General features: G+C 41.7%; 1 protein-coding gene across 5 annotated transcripts in view; it reads left to right on the forward strand.

Annotated features, from left to right (window-relative positions):
• Positions 1-12,133: 12,133 nt before the first annotated feature.
• GRIA2 (glutamate ionotropic receptor AMPA type subunit 2) overlaps positions 12,134-15,562 on the forward strand; it is a 114,153-nt gene continuing 110,724 nt past the window's right edge. For 3 of the 5 annotated variants that reach the window (XR_012639303.1, XM_074951056.1, XM_074951055.1), the window contains exons 1-2: positions 12,137-12,539; positions 13,082-13,222. Coding sequence is in view for 4 of the 5 variants with exons in the window: in XM_074951056.1 (XP_074807157.1) it covers positions 12,446-12,539; positions 13,082-13,222 (235 nt within the window). In the remaining variant the exon portion in view is untranslated. Of the gene's footprint in view, positions 12,540-13,081; positions 13,223-15,562 lie in introns of all 5 variants that reach the window. The other 2 variants (XM_074951057.1, XM_074951058.1) reach the window with 2 other exon arrangements.

Genomic DNA, 15,562 nt, shown 5'->3' on the forward strand with positions numbered 1-15,562 from the left:
TGGCAGTAGCCCAGACTGAGGCAAGGTGGGGATAGTGGGTTGGGGGTTCCCCAGGAAGGGGAGACCCAGAGGCAGAGTGTGGGGGTACTGTCAGGGGGCAGAACCCCAGACACTGGGGTCTGTGAGGGACATGGGGGGGCCAGAGCTGTGCAGATCACTGGCCTGCAGAGGGCACTCCAGGCTGGAAAAGAGCTAATTCCCAATGACCAGCAGGAGGTGCCACAAGGTTGAGTCCTGCACTCTCACAGTGGTTATAAAGTAACTATTCCCCATGATTTGATTATCTCCTCTTAGCAATATATATGTTTCATTTCCAGATGAGAGCTAAATACAGATAAACCAGAAGTGGTGCTAGTAGGCAAGGGTACATCTAAAATGCCAGGGCTCTGAGTGCCCCTTTTATTGGGAGTGAATGTCTGTTTGTGGCTCACACATTCAGAATCATTTGTCTTGAGTCTACTGCTGCAACATGGTAAGCAGGGAATTCTGTACAGAAAACTCAGCTATCAAATTTTGCATTTAAAAAATCATACAACTGAAAGAAAGGACTTCTGTGCATTTACTGTGAGTTTTAGTTTCATACATAAGGCTATATCAGAGTGCCTAATTACAATTATGATTTGTTTTGTTTGCTCAGTAATAGTGACTATAATGCAGTTAAATTTAATGCCCTTGTGGGAGGGAAAATACAAAAGAAGCCCAGCACAGTATTTTCATTCAGAAAGGGGAATGACACAAAAATGACAGAGCTAGTTAAACAGAATTTAAAAGATACAGTCAAAAGAGTGACATGCCTGCAAGTTGCACAGAAACTTTTAAAAAAATCATAAGAGGCTCAAATTAAATGATACCCCAAATTAAAAAAACAAACATAGAGGACCAAAAAAAGTGCCAGTATGGCTAAACAACATAGCAAAAGAAGCAGCTATAGGCAAAAATGGTATCATTTAAAAATTGGAAGTCAAATCCTACTGAGGAAAACAGAAAGGAACATAAACTCTGGAAAGTCACATGTAAAAGTATAATTAAGCAGGCCAAAAAGAATCTGAAGGACAACTAGCAAAAGACACACAAACTAGCAGCAATTTTTTTTAAAGCACAACAGAAGCAGGAAGCCTGCCAAACTATCAGTGGGGCCACTGGATAATTGAGGTGCTGAGAAGACCAGGCCATTGCTGAGAAGCTAAACAAATTCTTTGCAGCGGTCTTCACTGCAGAGGATGTGAGGGAGATTCCCACACCTCAGCTAGTCTTTTTAGATGACAAATCTGAAGAACTGTCCCAGACTGAGGTGTCAATAGAGGAGGTTTTGAAACAAATTGATAAATTAAATAGTAATAAGTCACCAGGACCAGATGGTTTTCACTTAAGAGTTCTGAAAGAACTCAAATATGAAACTGCAGAACTACTAACTGTGGTATGTAATCTATCACTTAAATCAGCTTCTGTACCAGATGACTGGAGGATGGCTAATGTGATGCCAATTTTTAAGACTCCAGAGGTGATCCTGGCAATTACAGGCTTGTAAGTCTAACTTCAGTACCAGGCAAATTGGTTGAAACTATAGTAAAGAACAGAATTACTAGATTCACAGATGAACACGATTTGTTGGGGAAGAGCCAATACGGCTTTTGTAAAGAGAAATCATGCCTCACCAATCTATTAGAATACTTTGAGGGGGTCAACAAACATGTGGGCAAGGGTGATCCAGTGGATATAGTGTACATGAACTTTCAGAAAAACATTGACAGGGTTCCCCACCAATGATGCTTAGGCAAAGTAAGCTGTCCTGGGATAAGAGGGAAGGCCCTCTCATGAATCAGTAACTGGTTAAAAGACGAAACAATAGAGGGTGGGAATAAATGGTCAGTTTCAGAGTAGAGAGAGGTAAATAGCATTATTCCCCACAAAGCTGTACTGCAACCAGGGCTGGTCAACATATTCATAAATGATCTGGAAAATGAGTAAACAGTGAGGTGGCAAAATTTGCAGATGTTACAAAATTACTCAAGATAAGTCCAAAGCAGACTGTGAAGAGTTACAAAAGGATTTCACAAAAGTGGGTGTTTGGGAAACAAAATGGCAGATGAAATTCAATGTTAATAAATGCAAAGTAATGCACATTAGAAACAATAATCCCAATTTACATACAAAATGATGGGGTCTAAATTGGCTGTTATCACTCAAAAAAGAGATATTGGAATCCTTGTGGATAGTTATCTGAAAATATTCGCTCAACATGCAACAGCAGTCAAAAAAGCTAACAATGTGAGGACTCATTAGGAAAGTGATAGAGAGAAGACAGAAAATATCGTAACGCCCCTCATAAATCATGTTATGCCCACACCTTTAATACTCTGTGCAGTTCTGGTTACCCCATCTCCAAAAAGATATATTAGAACTGGAAAAAGTACAGAGCAGGCAAAAAAAATGATTAGGGGCATGGAACAGCTTCCACATGAGGAGGGATTCACCTAATGAAATTAATTTAAAACAAACAAAAGGAAGTAGACACTTGTTTGCAGCAACATCTTATAAGAGCCATCACCACTTACAAGCAACATTTCTCCCAGGAACACTTTCCCTACTGTGAATTGTCAACACTCACAGCAACAGCCACTTAGGAGCAAAATAGCAAAAGGGCACTTATATGTTGCTACTAATGAACATCCACTCTGTACTTCACACAAGGCACAGTCAACTTGTGGAAGTCATTGGAAGGGGATGCTGTGAAGGCCAAAACTATAACTAGGTTCCAAAAAGGATTAGATAAGTTGATAGACGATGGGTCCATCAATGGCTATTAGCCAAGATGATCTGGGATGCAACCCCATGCTACGGGAGTTCAAAGTCTCTAAGTGCCAGAAGCTGGGACTGGATGATGGGATGGATTGCTTGATAATTTCCCTGTTCTGTTCATTCCTTCTGAAGCATCTGGCATTGGCACTGTCAGAAGACAGGATACTGAGCTAGATGGACCATTGGTCTGACCTAGAATGGCCATTCTAATGTTCTTAAATACTTGCACTAATACTACATAACATAATTAATCTAGGAGACTATTTCCATGCAGTGGTGAAAGTTGAAATACTTCTGACCTTTATTGTGAGCCAGTGCTGGGATTGAAGAACAAGTGTTACTTTGCCCAAAACTCAAAATAAATGTCCACTGGGCACAACCTAGTACATTTTAATGATAATTTGAATGAGCTTCTTCTTCACAAGATAACTCCTTGGAATGAAAAACTCTCATGCCAAAACTCAAGGTGTTTATGGCAAATAAACTATGAGGTCATAAGCTCAAGCAAGATCTATTCAGGAGATCAGAATGATGGGAACATAAAATTTGCCATTCCAGAACTGACCAATGGTCTCACTGATCTAATATCCTGTCTTTGACAATGATTGGTACCAAATTCTTCAAAAAAAGACAAAAAAGAGTAATCCAGCAATAATACAACTATGAGGGTAATTTCTTTGTAACTCTAGGCAATTTGGTGGTTGGGTTGTGTCCTGAAGAAAGAGTTTTGGATTATCCTATATAACTGTATATATTCCTATTATTTGTAGACATGTCTAATCAGTTTTTGAATACTGCTAAGTTCTTGATCTCGATAATATCTTGTGAATACAGTCAATAGGTGAAATTTGCTTTACTATTTAATATTTGATGCATATTTTGTTTTAATGTCACATGATATTCTCTTTGTTATATTCCTATGAAAATTGTAAATAGGTGTGTCCAACTGATCTTTGTGTAGCCATTTATTCATCTCCTCTGAGCGGGGTGCTGAGAACCACTGAACCAAACTGTAAGCCCTATATAAGATGGAAACTATTTCAAGCCAGGGGGTGCACCAGCACCCCCAGCAGCCCTAGTTACAGCACCTATGCTATGAACTAAATAGTCCTAACTTTTTAATTACTCTTCTTTGCTGACCAAAAAAAAATTGCTAAAGGAAACCAGATTGTCAGTAAAATAAAGGAGTACCACAACCATTATTTGCAATGGGGGGGGGGGTAGTTTTGTCTTTTCTTTGTTTTCTTTGTTAAAATTTATAACTAGAAATGAACAGGTTTATAGAAAACTTTCAAACACCCATCTGAGATTACTATGGGCCTGATTCTCATTTACACTAAGGCTAGTTTATATTGTCTAGCAGTATAAAGGAGCCTTACAGAGGGTGACTGTGATTCAGGGTAAAGTGACCTTAGTGTTAATGTGAATTCAGGCCTATAAATCCTTCCACAGAGCCTTACTTCAGAAATTTTCTAAAGGAAAAGCACTCTAAGAGAGAAAAAGAAAAATGGGGGATTCACTTACTTTATTAGTGACCACAGTGAATTCTATTCTCCTTACACCAAAGAGGGAGCAGCAAAGCTGTCAGTGTGCCAAGTGGTAGAAAAGCAGCAAAAGACAACTCATATCTGTGAGTTCAATCACAATTGTGAATCCAATTGCATGGACAGCTTGTTAAATCACCTACTGGTCTTGTGAGCAATATAGCTTTTCAGTCCAAAGAGACAGAGTTCATACACTATGCCATTCTTGTGGTCCCCTCTCCTCCCCATGGTATGTTGCTGAGTATCTAGGCCTGCACACTAATAGCCTCACAGCAGAGTTTATTGTGGTTGAAAGGACCTATAAGGCCTCAAAATACGATATTACAATTGATTAAGGAAATTCCAACAAAACAGACTAGTTTGAGAGCATCTTGATCCACTACTGTACTATGAAATAGTATAAAAAGTTGTCTTAATTGGATTAAGATCTTTGATGTAAGACTTTGCAATTCACTAGTCTTGCTGTTATTCAGGAATCTTTGAAAAGTTTACTTGAATTATTATGCTGAATCCTTTAAGAGATCATATCACAAATTACAGTATTGATCAATAGTATAATACTATCATTATTTGTAATATTTTAGTATTCATGATATAAATCTACATTGAATGTGTATATATATTTTTAAAAAAACAGTCAAGTGACTGACATTTCTCACTCTGTCTAAGCATCGGGTTTTAAATGTCCAAACTCTGTGGAACAACCCATTCAAATTCCAACAGGATCAACTGAATTCTTCATCCTTCTAAGGTAGGTAGAGTATGCACATTCTTTGTTTGGTTATTGTCAATAAGACCTTAAAACCAAGGTCCAGTCTGCTCTGTGGGGACTTTAATCATTCCACAGCACATTTCGTAGGAGTAGGGTTTGCTTGAATATCCTTGCTCAACCAGTGCTCAACCCCAGTGCTTGCTCAACCCCAATCCTTGCTCAACCCCAGTGCTCTTTCTGCTTGCTATGACGTTGAACACTTCTTTCTGTTCATGGTTCTATCCATAACCATGTGGAGTGTAAGGATGTACACAGATGACATTAGCTATGATATATGTTAGTCACATAGATCATTGCTATATGCAGTTTATGGACATGGATCTAATTATCTATTATATCTCAGGCATTGGCCAGAATCTTAATGGATGTGTGAGCACTTTCTCTTCTGTAATCACTGAATAAAAAACAGCTTATTCTTGAAAGCCATTTTTGTTGTTGTCACTGCTGTTGTCTATATAAGTAATAAGACATGAGTAATTCACAACTAAATGTGACAGATGTACATGCCAAATGTCAATAGAAAGTGGACGATTACACTTTTATTGCTGGTACTTGCCAGTCAACATTTTTATCACATTTTTTGTAAATGCTGAGAGCTATTGAATCTTTGTTGCATAGCTAGTCTGTGAAATTCTGGTTTTGGTTATTCAAAATGCTTTTCTTTTAAAATCATTATTAACTCATTTCTCATAGGTGACAGAGCAAAGTGAGGCTTAAAGAGGGATTTGGATGATTAAAGGGAGCCAGTTTGGTGAACAGGTTTAGGGAGTGCATTTCAAGCACAGAAGTCAGCATAGAAGAAGGCATGGAAAGCAGGAATGAGAATAAGAAACAAAAGTTGAAGTCAAGGCTGGCATAAGTGGTGAAGTAGATGGGAAGGGCAGAACTTGAAAGAAGACAAAGTCAAGGCCGAGTGCTGCAGGACTTCAAAAGCAATGACAAAAAACCTTGAACTTGCTACAACCAGTGGAAGGACTAAAAGATGGGTGATGTAATAAAAAAATGCATGAGAATTATTTTTGCAGCAGCACTTTTGACAAAATGAAAGGGATGAGGTGAGGAGGCAAAAAAACAGAGCAACTAGCAGGTGAGGCAGGAGATAATTAGGACATGAACATTCAATTTATTTCTTGGGACTAAAAGGAAGACATACATTTTTTTAGTTACTGTGGTGGAAAAAATTACAAGATTTAGCCATTCCCAAAGGGAGGCACTGACAACTAACTCCAAAAATGGCTTCATATTTCTTTTCCGGACAAGAATCATAGATCTAATTTGCAGGTTGTCATTGGCCAAAATCTAAGCAGTAAAAACTGTATTTGTCTCCACCAGAGGTGGCTTTGTTATTATATACACAGACAGCTTAGCCTGAATCTGAGTGGCTTTATCCTCAAAATAATGTGAAAATGTGTCTCAGATGGATGAAAATAACCTGGATTGATATACTGAATCCCAATACACTAGAAACTCCAAATATTATTTATATAACTAAACCACTCCAAAAATGCAGTGAAGTGGCATTTAATGACACTGTCTAGTATTTGCTTATTACTTTCCATTATTTGTAACAGCCACTCCAAAGCTTCATGATGCAATTTTTCTCCGCCAATATCATGAAGCAGAAATTTAACCTGGCTGTGTTTGTCGACTGTCTTCCTTATAGCTCACCAACAGTAGTTATATATCTGGGAACAATGCTAGCTAATTGCAGGTGAAGAGCAGAAGAGGGGACACTACAGCAGAAACCATTGTTCGAGTGGCTTTATTTTGTACATTGGCGACATTGCTGTATTTTTTATTTTTAAAGAGACATTTGAAATCCAGAACCTGCTCGTCAGACTAAACAGTTTTAAAGTAAGTCAGTTTTAGGGCTTGAACACCTTGCTTTCATTTACTTTTGTACTGAACTTTACATTCATTGGAGAAAACCATTTACTTATTTCAGAAGTCCAAAGAAAACAGTATTTTTAGGACAAGTGGAGTCTTTTGTTCCCTGACAGACACCAAACCTTGGAGAATGTTAGATGTCTAGAATCAGAATTTTTTTACATCTGAGCAGATATTGCAGTTCTGTATTCTGCAAACCTTTGTTTTTTTGAAAGGACAAAAATGTATTTGATATGATTTCAAAATTAGAGGTGAATTCCTAGTTATGAAAAACAAATATGCAGATTCATAGAGTGTAAGGCCAGAAAAGACCATCATCACCTAGTCTGACCACCTGCATAACACAGGCTATAGGAGTTGCCTGAATTAATTTCTGTTTGAACCAGAGCCTATCTTTTAGAAAAACAAGCAATCATGATTTAAAAATTCCAGTGATGGAGACTCCACTACAATTGGAAAGTTGCTCCAAAGGTTAATTACCCTCACTCTTAAAAAACTGTCCCTCATTTCTGAGTTTGTCTAGCTTCAACTTCCAGCCACTTTTGTCTTCTGTTATATAAGTTCTCATTGTAGGTACTTATACACTGCGTCACTTCTTAACCTTTTCTTTCATAAGTTGAATAGGTTGAGCTTCTGGAGTCTTTCAATATAAGGAATGTTTTCCAATCCTTTAATTTTTCTCGTGGTTCTCCTCTGAGTCCTCTCCAATTTTTCAACATCCTCCTTGAATTGTGGACACCAGACCCGGACACATTATTCCAGCAGTGGTCATACCAATGCCAAATGCAGAAGTAATATCTCTCTACTTCTACTTGATATTGTCCTGCTTATATATCCAGAGATCACATTAGTCCTTTTGGCCACAATGTCACACTGGTTTGTTATGTTTAGCAATTATCCACGATGACCCCCCCCCCAAGTCTTTTAGTTATAGTTCTCTTCCTAAGATAGAGTCCTACATACTGTAATTATGGCCTACATTCTTTGTTCCTAGATGTCTGACTTTACATTTGGCTGTACTGAAATGCATATCGTTTGCTTGCACCCAATTTATCATGCAATCCGGATCGCTCTGTATCAGTGACCTGTCCTCTTCTTTATTTATGACTTTTGTAATCTTTGTGTCATCTGCAAACATTATCTGTGAATACTTTAAATTCTCTTCCAGGTCACTAACAAAAATGTTAAACAGCACAGGGCCAAGATTCAATCCTTGAAGGACCCCATTAGAAACACACTCACTTGATGATGATTCCCCCTTTACAATTACATATTGAGACCTATCAGTTAGCTAGGAACACTGAAATGATCATACTGGAATCGCAGGGCATCATCGTGCATTCTTTGAAGTAAGTGGCAAATATCCCATTGACTTCAGGGGAGTTAAGATGAGGTTCTTAAACTTTTGAAAGGCATTTCCCTATTGTTTGTGCTCTGCACTTCCGTAATTTATCTTTGGTGGTTCAGTATAACAGTACTCTTACATTCATTTTAATAAAGGTTGATCCTATGGTCCTTATTTATGCAAAATACTTCCACGGAAGTCACGAGGTTCAGGTTCTAAGTTTATGATTTGTATTCTTATAAACATTTCTTAAAGTGGATTGAGAAAGGATGCATAAGAGACCATGACCTTTTTTTTCTTTATTTTAGATCACAATTTTACGAGACTTCTTACTAGAATCTTTTCCTTTTTTTGTGCAAAGAGTACTGAACATGAATCTCCGTCATATTATGTGGGTTTTTTATATAATATTAATTAGTATGGTCTATTCTTACTATGTTAGCATAATTTATTATCAGCTAGTTTTTCTTTTTTTCTCCCTTGCCTGTCTTGCATCTTTTCACTGAACTAAGGATTTTTATAGAAAAAGAATGGAGAGATGTAGAATGCCTTATTGTATTGTCAGCATAAGTTTTTATGTTTGTTTGTAACTACTGATGTAATTACCTTCTTGCAGTATCATTGGACTGTATTGTCCTCTTATTTGAACCATTTCACCTCAATTGCAGTCACCAGGGTGGAGCTGACAAGAGAATGGGGCAAAATGGCTTTTATATTTTTTCTGCAGTTGACTACCTAGTGAAATAAAAACAAAAACAAAAAACTGATTATTTTTAATTCTGCAATGACACAATCGGATTATTACTACTGACTTGTTATTACACAAGAACCGTGCACACAACTAGTCTATGCTAAACATCCATTTTTTTTATTCAGTCCTCACTCTTCTACCCTTGCCACTTCTTTGTTTCACTCACTCTAGTCCCTTGTCTTTTAGGCCTTTATTCTACGTAGCATGCAGGTGGACTGCTTGGCCCACACAATGCAGATCAAGGTCTTCAAAAATTGTAATCTCTTTTGGGCAGGCACTGTCTTATATTATATAAATGTACAGTGCTTAATACAATGGGACCGCAACTTGGTTTAGTCCCCTAGTTGTTACTGTGATATAAAAAATAAAAATAACATTTTACTAGCAACAGGATAAAACGTGCCATCATAAATTATACTTACGATATTTCTGGCAAAGGAATATATGTGCACATGAATAGATATTTTTTCTACTTATATGTATTGGCCAGTTTAGTTATTTTCCAAACTGTAAAGGCAATGAGTCCACATAATGGATTTATTCTAAATTTCATTTTTATCCAAGCACAAAATAGTCTCTGGTTAGTTTGCTGTTTGTTTTCTTGTTTACTCTGCAATTCAAACTCACAAATAGGACTTTTATTTGCTTGTTTGTTTAAACATAAAGTATCATTCTCAAATTAAGATATGTGCCAAATTTGTGTCACAATGAATTTTTAGAGTAGAGTTCTTAATCTCTGAGACTGGAGGGATAGACTGGACATATCTGTATTAAAGTTAAATATAGTATGGCATTTTGACCCTGAAATATTTACCAGATGTAATGACTGTGGATTTGATAGTCCTCCAAATATATGCTCAGCGGGATTATTTATATGCACGTTTTCCCTAGACCATGTGAAGTACGGCAGGGCCAGTCATTTCAGTGAAGCTTACTACCCCCTTCCCAGAGCTCTGTATTGCTATCTTCATGTAGCACATGATATGAGCACTGGGAAGGGGCAGCGCAGATAAAGGATGGGGACGGACGAGAGTAGAAATAGTGTGCCTTGCATAATTCCCACCTCTCCCCCACAAAATGGGGCACCTGGGTACAATGTAATATAGATGTAGGCTTTGTTTGTTTGTATTTATTTTGTATTGAGCCCATCCATCTTGGGGAACCCCCTCCTAATCCCAATAGTTTCCAAAGGAATTCCCTGGTAGCATGGCTGCAATGAAACTAGATGAGGGTAAAGCTTTCTCAGAAACTAGATGAGGGTAAAGCTTTTTCAGTTTCTCATGATCTCCGGCAACTGCTTGTTTGGAGCTGCAAGCTCTGATTCTTCTGTGGAAAGGAGAGACAAACTAATACAATATTAGAGAGAATCTAATACAAAAATCAAAAGGAAATCCAACAGGAGAACATCAGAGTTTTCCTTGTAGAAAAGTGTTTTTCCAAAGAAGGAGCAATTGCCCTCACCCTTATTATTTGAGATATGAACTAATTTAAAAAATGCACTCATTATTCCATTTATTGGCAAATTTCTTTGCAGTGTATGTATTAAAATGTTCTTACATAAGATAATTTTTGGGGCAGCTTCTTATGGCAAACTGAAAAATGTTCACTTGTAGTTCACTGTAAATTTATCTATTGGAGGTGAAGTGAATTTTGGAAAATAAACGTGGATGCTAATTACATTTGGTAATTTGAGATTTGGATAAGCATTCATAAATAAAACCACTTCTTTAGCTACTTAACAGTATTAGTGTGTCAATTAAAAACAGGTTTTCCAGATACACCTGAATTGCAGATACAGCCGATATTCATGCAGGTAAGATCTGGATAAGGGTAAAACTAGTAAAAAAATGAGCTTTTTCATCTCTGCATTCCATCTAAACTGATCTCTCCTGTCCTTATGGAGAGAGATGTGTTTGTGGAGGTTTCTCTCCATTTTTTATTATTCACTTAGGCCAAACCTTCCAAAAGCCAGTCTAAAGTTAAGCTCCTAAATCCATCTTTTACAGGCTGCTGTAGGTGCTCAGCATCTGTGAAAATCAGGACACTCATTCGAGTGAGGTGCCCAATTATTGGCACCCAAGTTTGATAATGTTGCCCATAATGTTTGGGTCTCTCATCTTTATAAGTGAAGGCACAGGGCTTTCAAAAAAAGCCTAAGGGAATTAGGCGCCAGCTCCTGTTGAGCACCCAACACCCTTAAGCTTCTCTTGCGAGTCCCCGCCTAAGTGGCTGAAACAAAACAAATCACGTATGGAAGCACGTCCGGGCCGTCTCCCTTCTCTCGCTGCTCAAAGTTCAGCGGCCGCCCCCGCTCTGACTCCGCGGGCCAGAGCCGCTTAGGGCCCCGATGGGCGAGCTCCGCGCCTGCCGCAGACCAAGCGAGTCCTGGTGCGCGTCGAGGGGGAGGCAGAGCCCGAATCCCGCGTCGGCTCCGGGTCCCTTTCGGCTGCACCACGAGGCGCTTTGGGCCAGTATACCGCCAACGCCGGCTGCCAGCCGGAAGCCGGCCCGCATGGAGCATGCAGGAGAGCAGCCCCGCAGCACTTCCCCCTGCCGCCGCCACGCGCCTGCACGGCTCCGGTGTGGGGGAAGGGAGGCCCTGTGCTCCGCCGCAGCTGAACACACCCACCCCACCCCCCTCCTTGACCTAGCCATTGACAGATAAGGGAGACCTTTACCCAGCACAACTGGGGGGGGGGGGGGGGGGGAAGCGGGTAGGCCAGCGAGCCGCCCGCGCTGCCCCCAGGCGAGCCCGTCGGGAGCCCCCTGCAGCACTGGGGACCGGCGGCGGGTAGGTCTGCGGCGGCTCTGTTGCTCTGGCTGCGGCGCTGTCCGCGGTGCGCAAAGGCGCCAGCCCCCTGGTTAGCGCTGTCCCGGCGGCAGCGGCCCTGGGGGGACGCGGGAAGCAGCCGCAGCGGCGCAGCCCTGATGCTGAGCCGGGCGAGCAGCTCAAGCCGCGCTCCAGGGCTGGGGGCAACGAGAGAAAGTGGGGGTGGGGGCGCGCTCCCGCGCGCTGTGCTGCTCGCGCACGCGCGCCGGGTTCTTCCCCGCTCCCCAGCCTGTGAGCTAGCGCGAGGGGGTGCGAGTGTGTGAGTGCATGTGCGTGTGCTGGATGTGCTGGGACCACGGCAGCGTTCAAGCAGCCTTCTTACTTCTGGAGCCGGGACAAGGACCAGACCTTGTGCAAAGGCTTCTCCCGCTTCCGGCGCTTCGGGGTTATTTTCCTTTCTTCGGGTGGTCTGGTCCCTCGCCCAACATTGCAGAGGATCTAATTCGCTGGCGAGAACTGACAAAGAACGAGGAGGAGGAAAGGGATCGTTTGTGGCTTCGTGGATGCTCTACTTTTAATGGAAATGCAAAAGATTATGCATATTTCTGTCTTCCTGTCTCCTGTGTTCTGGGGACTGATTTGGGGGGTCTATTCTAACAGCATACAAATAGGTAGGTTTCTCTGCACTGCAGGATTTTTTATTTTTTTTTTCTGACTGAGGTTTAATTTGGAGGGATTATTTGTTCGTTCATTCACAGCTGGCATTGCGCTCGAGTATTCATGTCCTGTCAAGCACTGAATGCTATGTATTATACACACACATGTGTGTGTGTGTGATTTTGTATGACGCCCCCTCCCTTCAGAAATGATGGCTATCCCCCCTTTGCCTTAAACAGAAACGAAATCGTGTAGCTGGTCCGATAACGGTTTGCCATGCAGGGTATGCACGTTATTAAGAGACTCGCATCTCTCTGGCGTGATGCAGAATCAACGGCTCCCGACAAATAACATGCCCCTCTGAGACAGCTGACTAGAAGAGATCCACCGCCCCAGAGCGAGCGTGCATGTAGCTGCCTCTTTCCCTGCCAGCGAGAATAAGTGGCTCCCAAGCGATGCGATGCCCAAGCGTCAGTCCCCTCTTGCCTGAAGCTTCCCACTTTGCAGCACTGATCTGGTCTCTTGTTGTGTTTTATGTGTGTTTGTTTCCCTGCAGGAGGGTTGTTTCCGAGGGGTGCCGATCAGGAATACAGTGCATTTCGGGTAGGCATGGTTCAGTTTTCCACTTCAGAGTTTAGGCTGACGCCCCACATCGACAACCTGGAGGTAGCCAACAGCTTCGCTGTCACCAATGCTTGTGAGTAACGAATGCTGGTGTCATTCAAATAACTGTGGACCGGACTGCTCTGGGGGAGGCGTGAGACCGCCTGGACCCCTTTCTCTCGTGTTCGGGGGAGGAGGGGAGCAGGGACGCGTGCGCACTAGGAATGGGGCGGTGGGAGAGGGTGGTGTGCGGGCTGTGCAGTGCTTTGCCCCCCGGGAAGCTGTGGGGGCAGGTTTGGGAAGAACGCGCCCATCTAATGCGCTCCTCTGGCGATGACTTTGGGGCTTAAAGGGCGCCTCCCCCGCGGATGGCACACACTGCTTTACAGATGGTCCAGGTTTAAAATGGTTCCTTTTCTGCTCTTTCCATACATTACATAAGCCTGGCTTACTGCACATGGCGTGGGACCATATGCTCGCTTTCCCCGTCCAGCTGGACAGGCAGGGTCAGCAAATTAAACGCTCCAAGCTGAGCTAGGAGCTGTTGAGCGGAGATCCATTTAGCTCTCCAATTAATCAATTAAACTTAACCAGGAGAGCCTGCTGCCCACGAAAGCTGTGCAGTTCTAGCTCCGTTGAGCGGCGGTCCTGACTTCCGCCTTGGTGTGGTACAGCGGTGCGCTGACAAATAAAGCAGGATGTGCGAGGCGATCGGGAATGGGGGAAGCCAAACGCGAGTGGATCCGCTCGGGTCTGAGCATCAATAGCTAAATGAGACACGGATCAGCCATTTTACTGTTTGCAATTCTCCATATTACATCAAGTTCCCCCTTCCTACCGTTACCCCAATAATTCAAGCCTCTCTGAGGAACCCCTCCAGGGTGGCGGGGGGCACATTAACAAAGAGACCAGCAAAAAGATGGGATTTTCGGGAGTAAATGCACATTAAGAAAGAGCCCGCTCACTCCCTGTATAAAATCATTGCACCTCGAGGGTAGTACTGTTGGAAAATTGATGCTTTCTTCCGACACAGACTCTGGGGTATTCTTATAATCTACTGTATTATAATTTCATAGGGCCAGAACAGCTGCCATCCCTTCCCATCCTCGCGATTTCCTGTATGTTTCCCCGTGTTCAGTGGTTTTGCAGCGGGCTCAGACAATAGGTAAAATGGCAGGGTCACGCGGGAAAATACCACGGTAAAACCAACACTGAAAAGCCCCTACAAACATCGTTGGTTGCAAACTACATCACATTATCCGAAATAGTAGATTGAACAATTAGCAAATTTGGCTGAGCAGGTAGATTTGAGAGCCGTGATCATCCCCTCCTCTTAAAATCACAGGCAGAGACACGGTTGTTTTTCGTCTCCTTGGTAAAATAAGGATACACCAAGAAAACATAATAAATCTGCCTAGATGTATAACAAATACATCCTTTGAGTGGGGTATATGAAAATAGCTGGAGTCAGGGTTTTAGTCTTAGTGCGATTAAAAGAGAGAGCGATTCCTCGAGTAAGGTGCTTTGCAATAACGTATGCTACAGACCCATTGGGAAATTTTATCTAGTGGTGTATGTGTGTACGCACCGATTCTGATGGGATAATTTTACGCCCATATTTTGCATTGTTTCAGTGTCGGAGGATTGTTTAAACCTGTGCAATATCTTGAATGAGAAAGGCACTTTTAAGTTCTGGGAATGAATTATGAACGTTCAGCCTGGCCTGTGAGATTCCCTGATTGTACACTGGCGGCGCAACACCTTTAAAAAAAAAAAAAAAAAAAGACAGGGAGGACGCCCATTTAGGTGCCTGCCTAACGAGAAAAATCATCTCAGACCCAGCCGATTAGAGCTACAATTTGTCATTCTAACTTTAAGGAGAAACCGTGCGATACAGAGTGGAAAACCCAAACAACCGTTTAAAAATGACAATTGTAACAAATCCAGGAGCCCTAAAAAGGCACACCTGTCCGTGGGGAGCATTAAAAGCTGTAATTTGTTCCCTACGCTCCAAATGGCTTCCGACATAGTCTCCGCTTTCAGTCTTGCTCTCCTACCGCATCTGTTTGCGGTGAAATGAGTCTACTGCAGAGACACCGTTTACAAGGACAAGCAGGCAACACAGATGGTTACTAGCTCAGGAAACTGACTTCCCCTTATTGTGCACTAGGAAGAGAGCATTGCATGGTCACACTGAAGTTTCCCTTAATTCTGCGTGCAGGCTGCATACTCAGCCACAGTCTCTCATTTTTTAATTTGTCCTTAAAAAGTGGGAATGAAAGAAGAAAGTACCCTTTTAAAGAAAAACCTTGCTGTTATCTTTGAATACGGGTATTAATGGCTGGGAACAACAGATTTACTCCAGCAGCCAGCTAGTTTCATAATTTTATCGCATTAGTTATTTACCGTAATGTGAGAGAACTGCCCAGTTTAT

This window comes from Natator depressus, chromosome 4 (assembly GCF_965152275.1).
Source record: "Natator depressus isolate rNatDep1 chromosome 4, rNatDep2.hap1, whole genome shotgun sequence".
Lineage (NCBI taxonomy): Eukaryota > Metazoa > Chordata > Testudines > Cheloniidae > Natator > Natator depressus.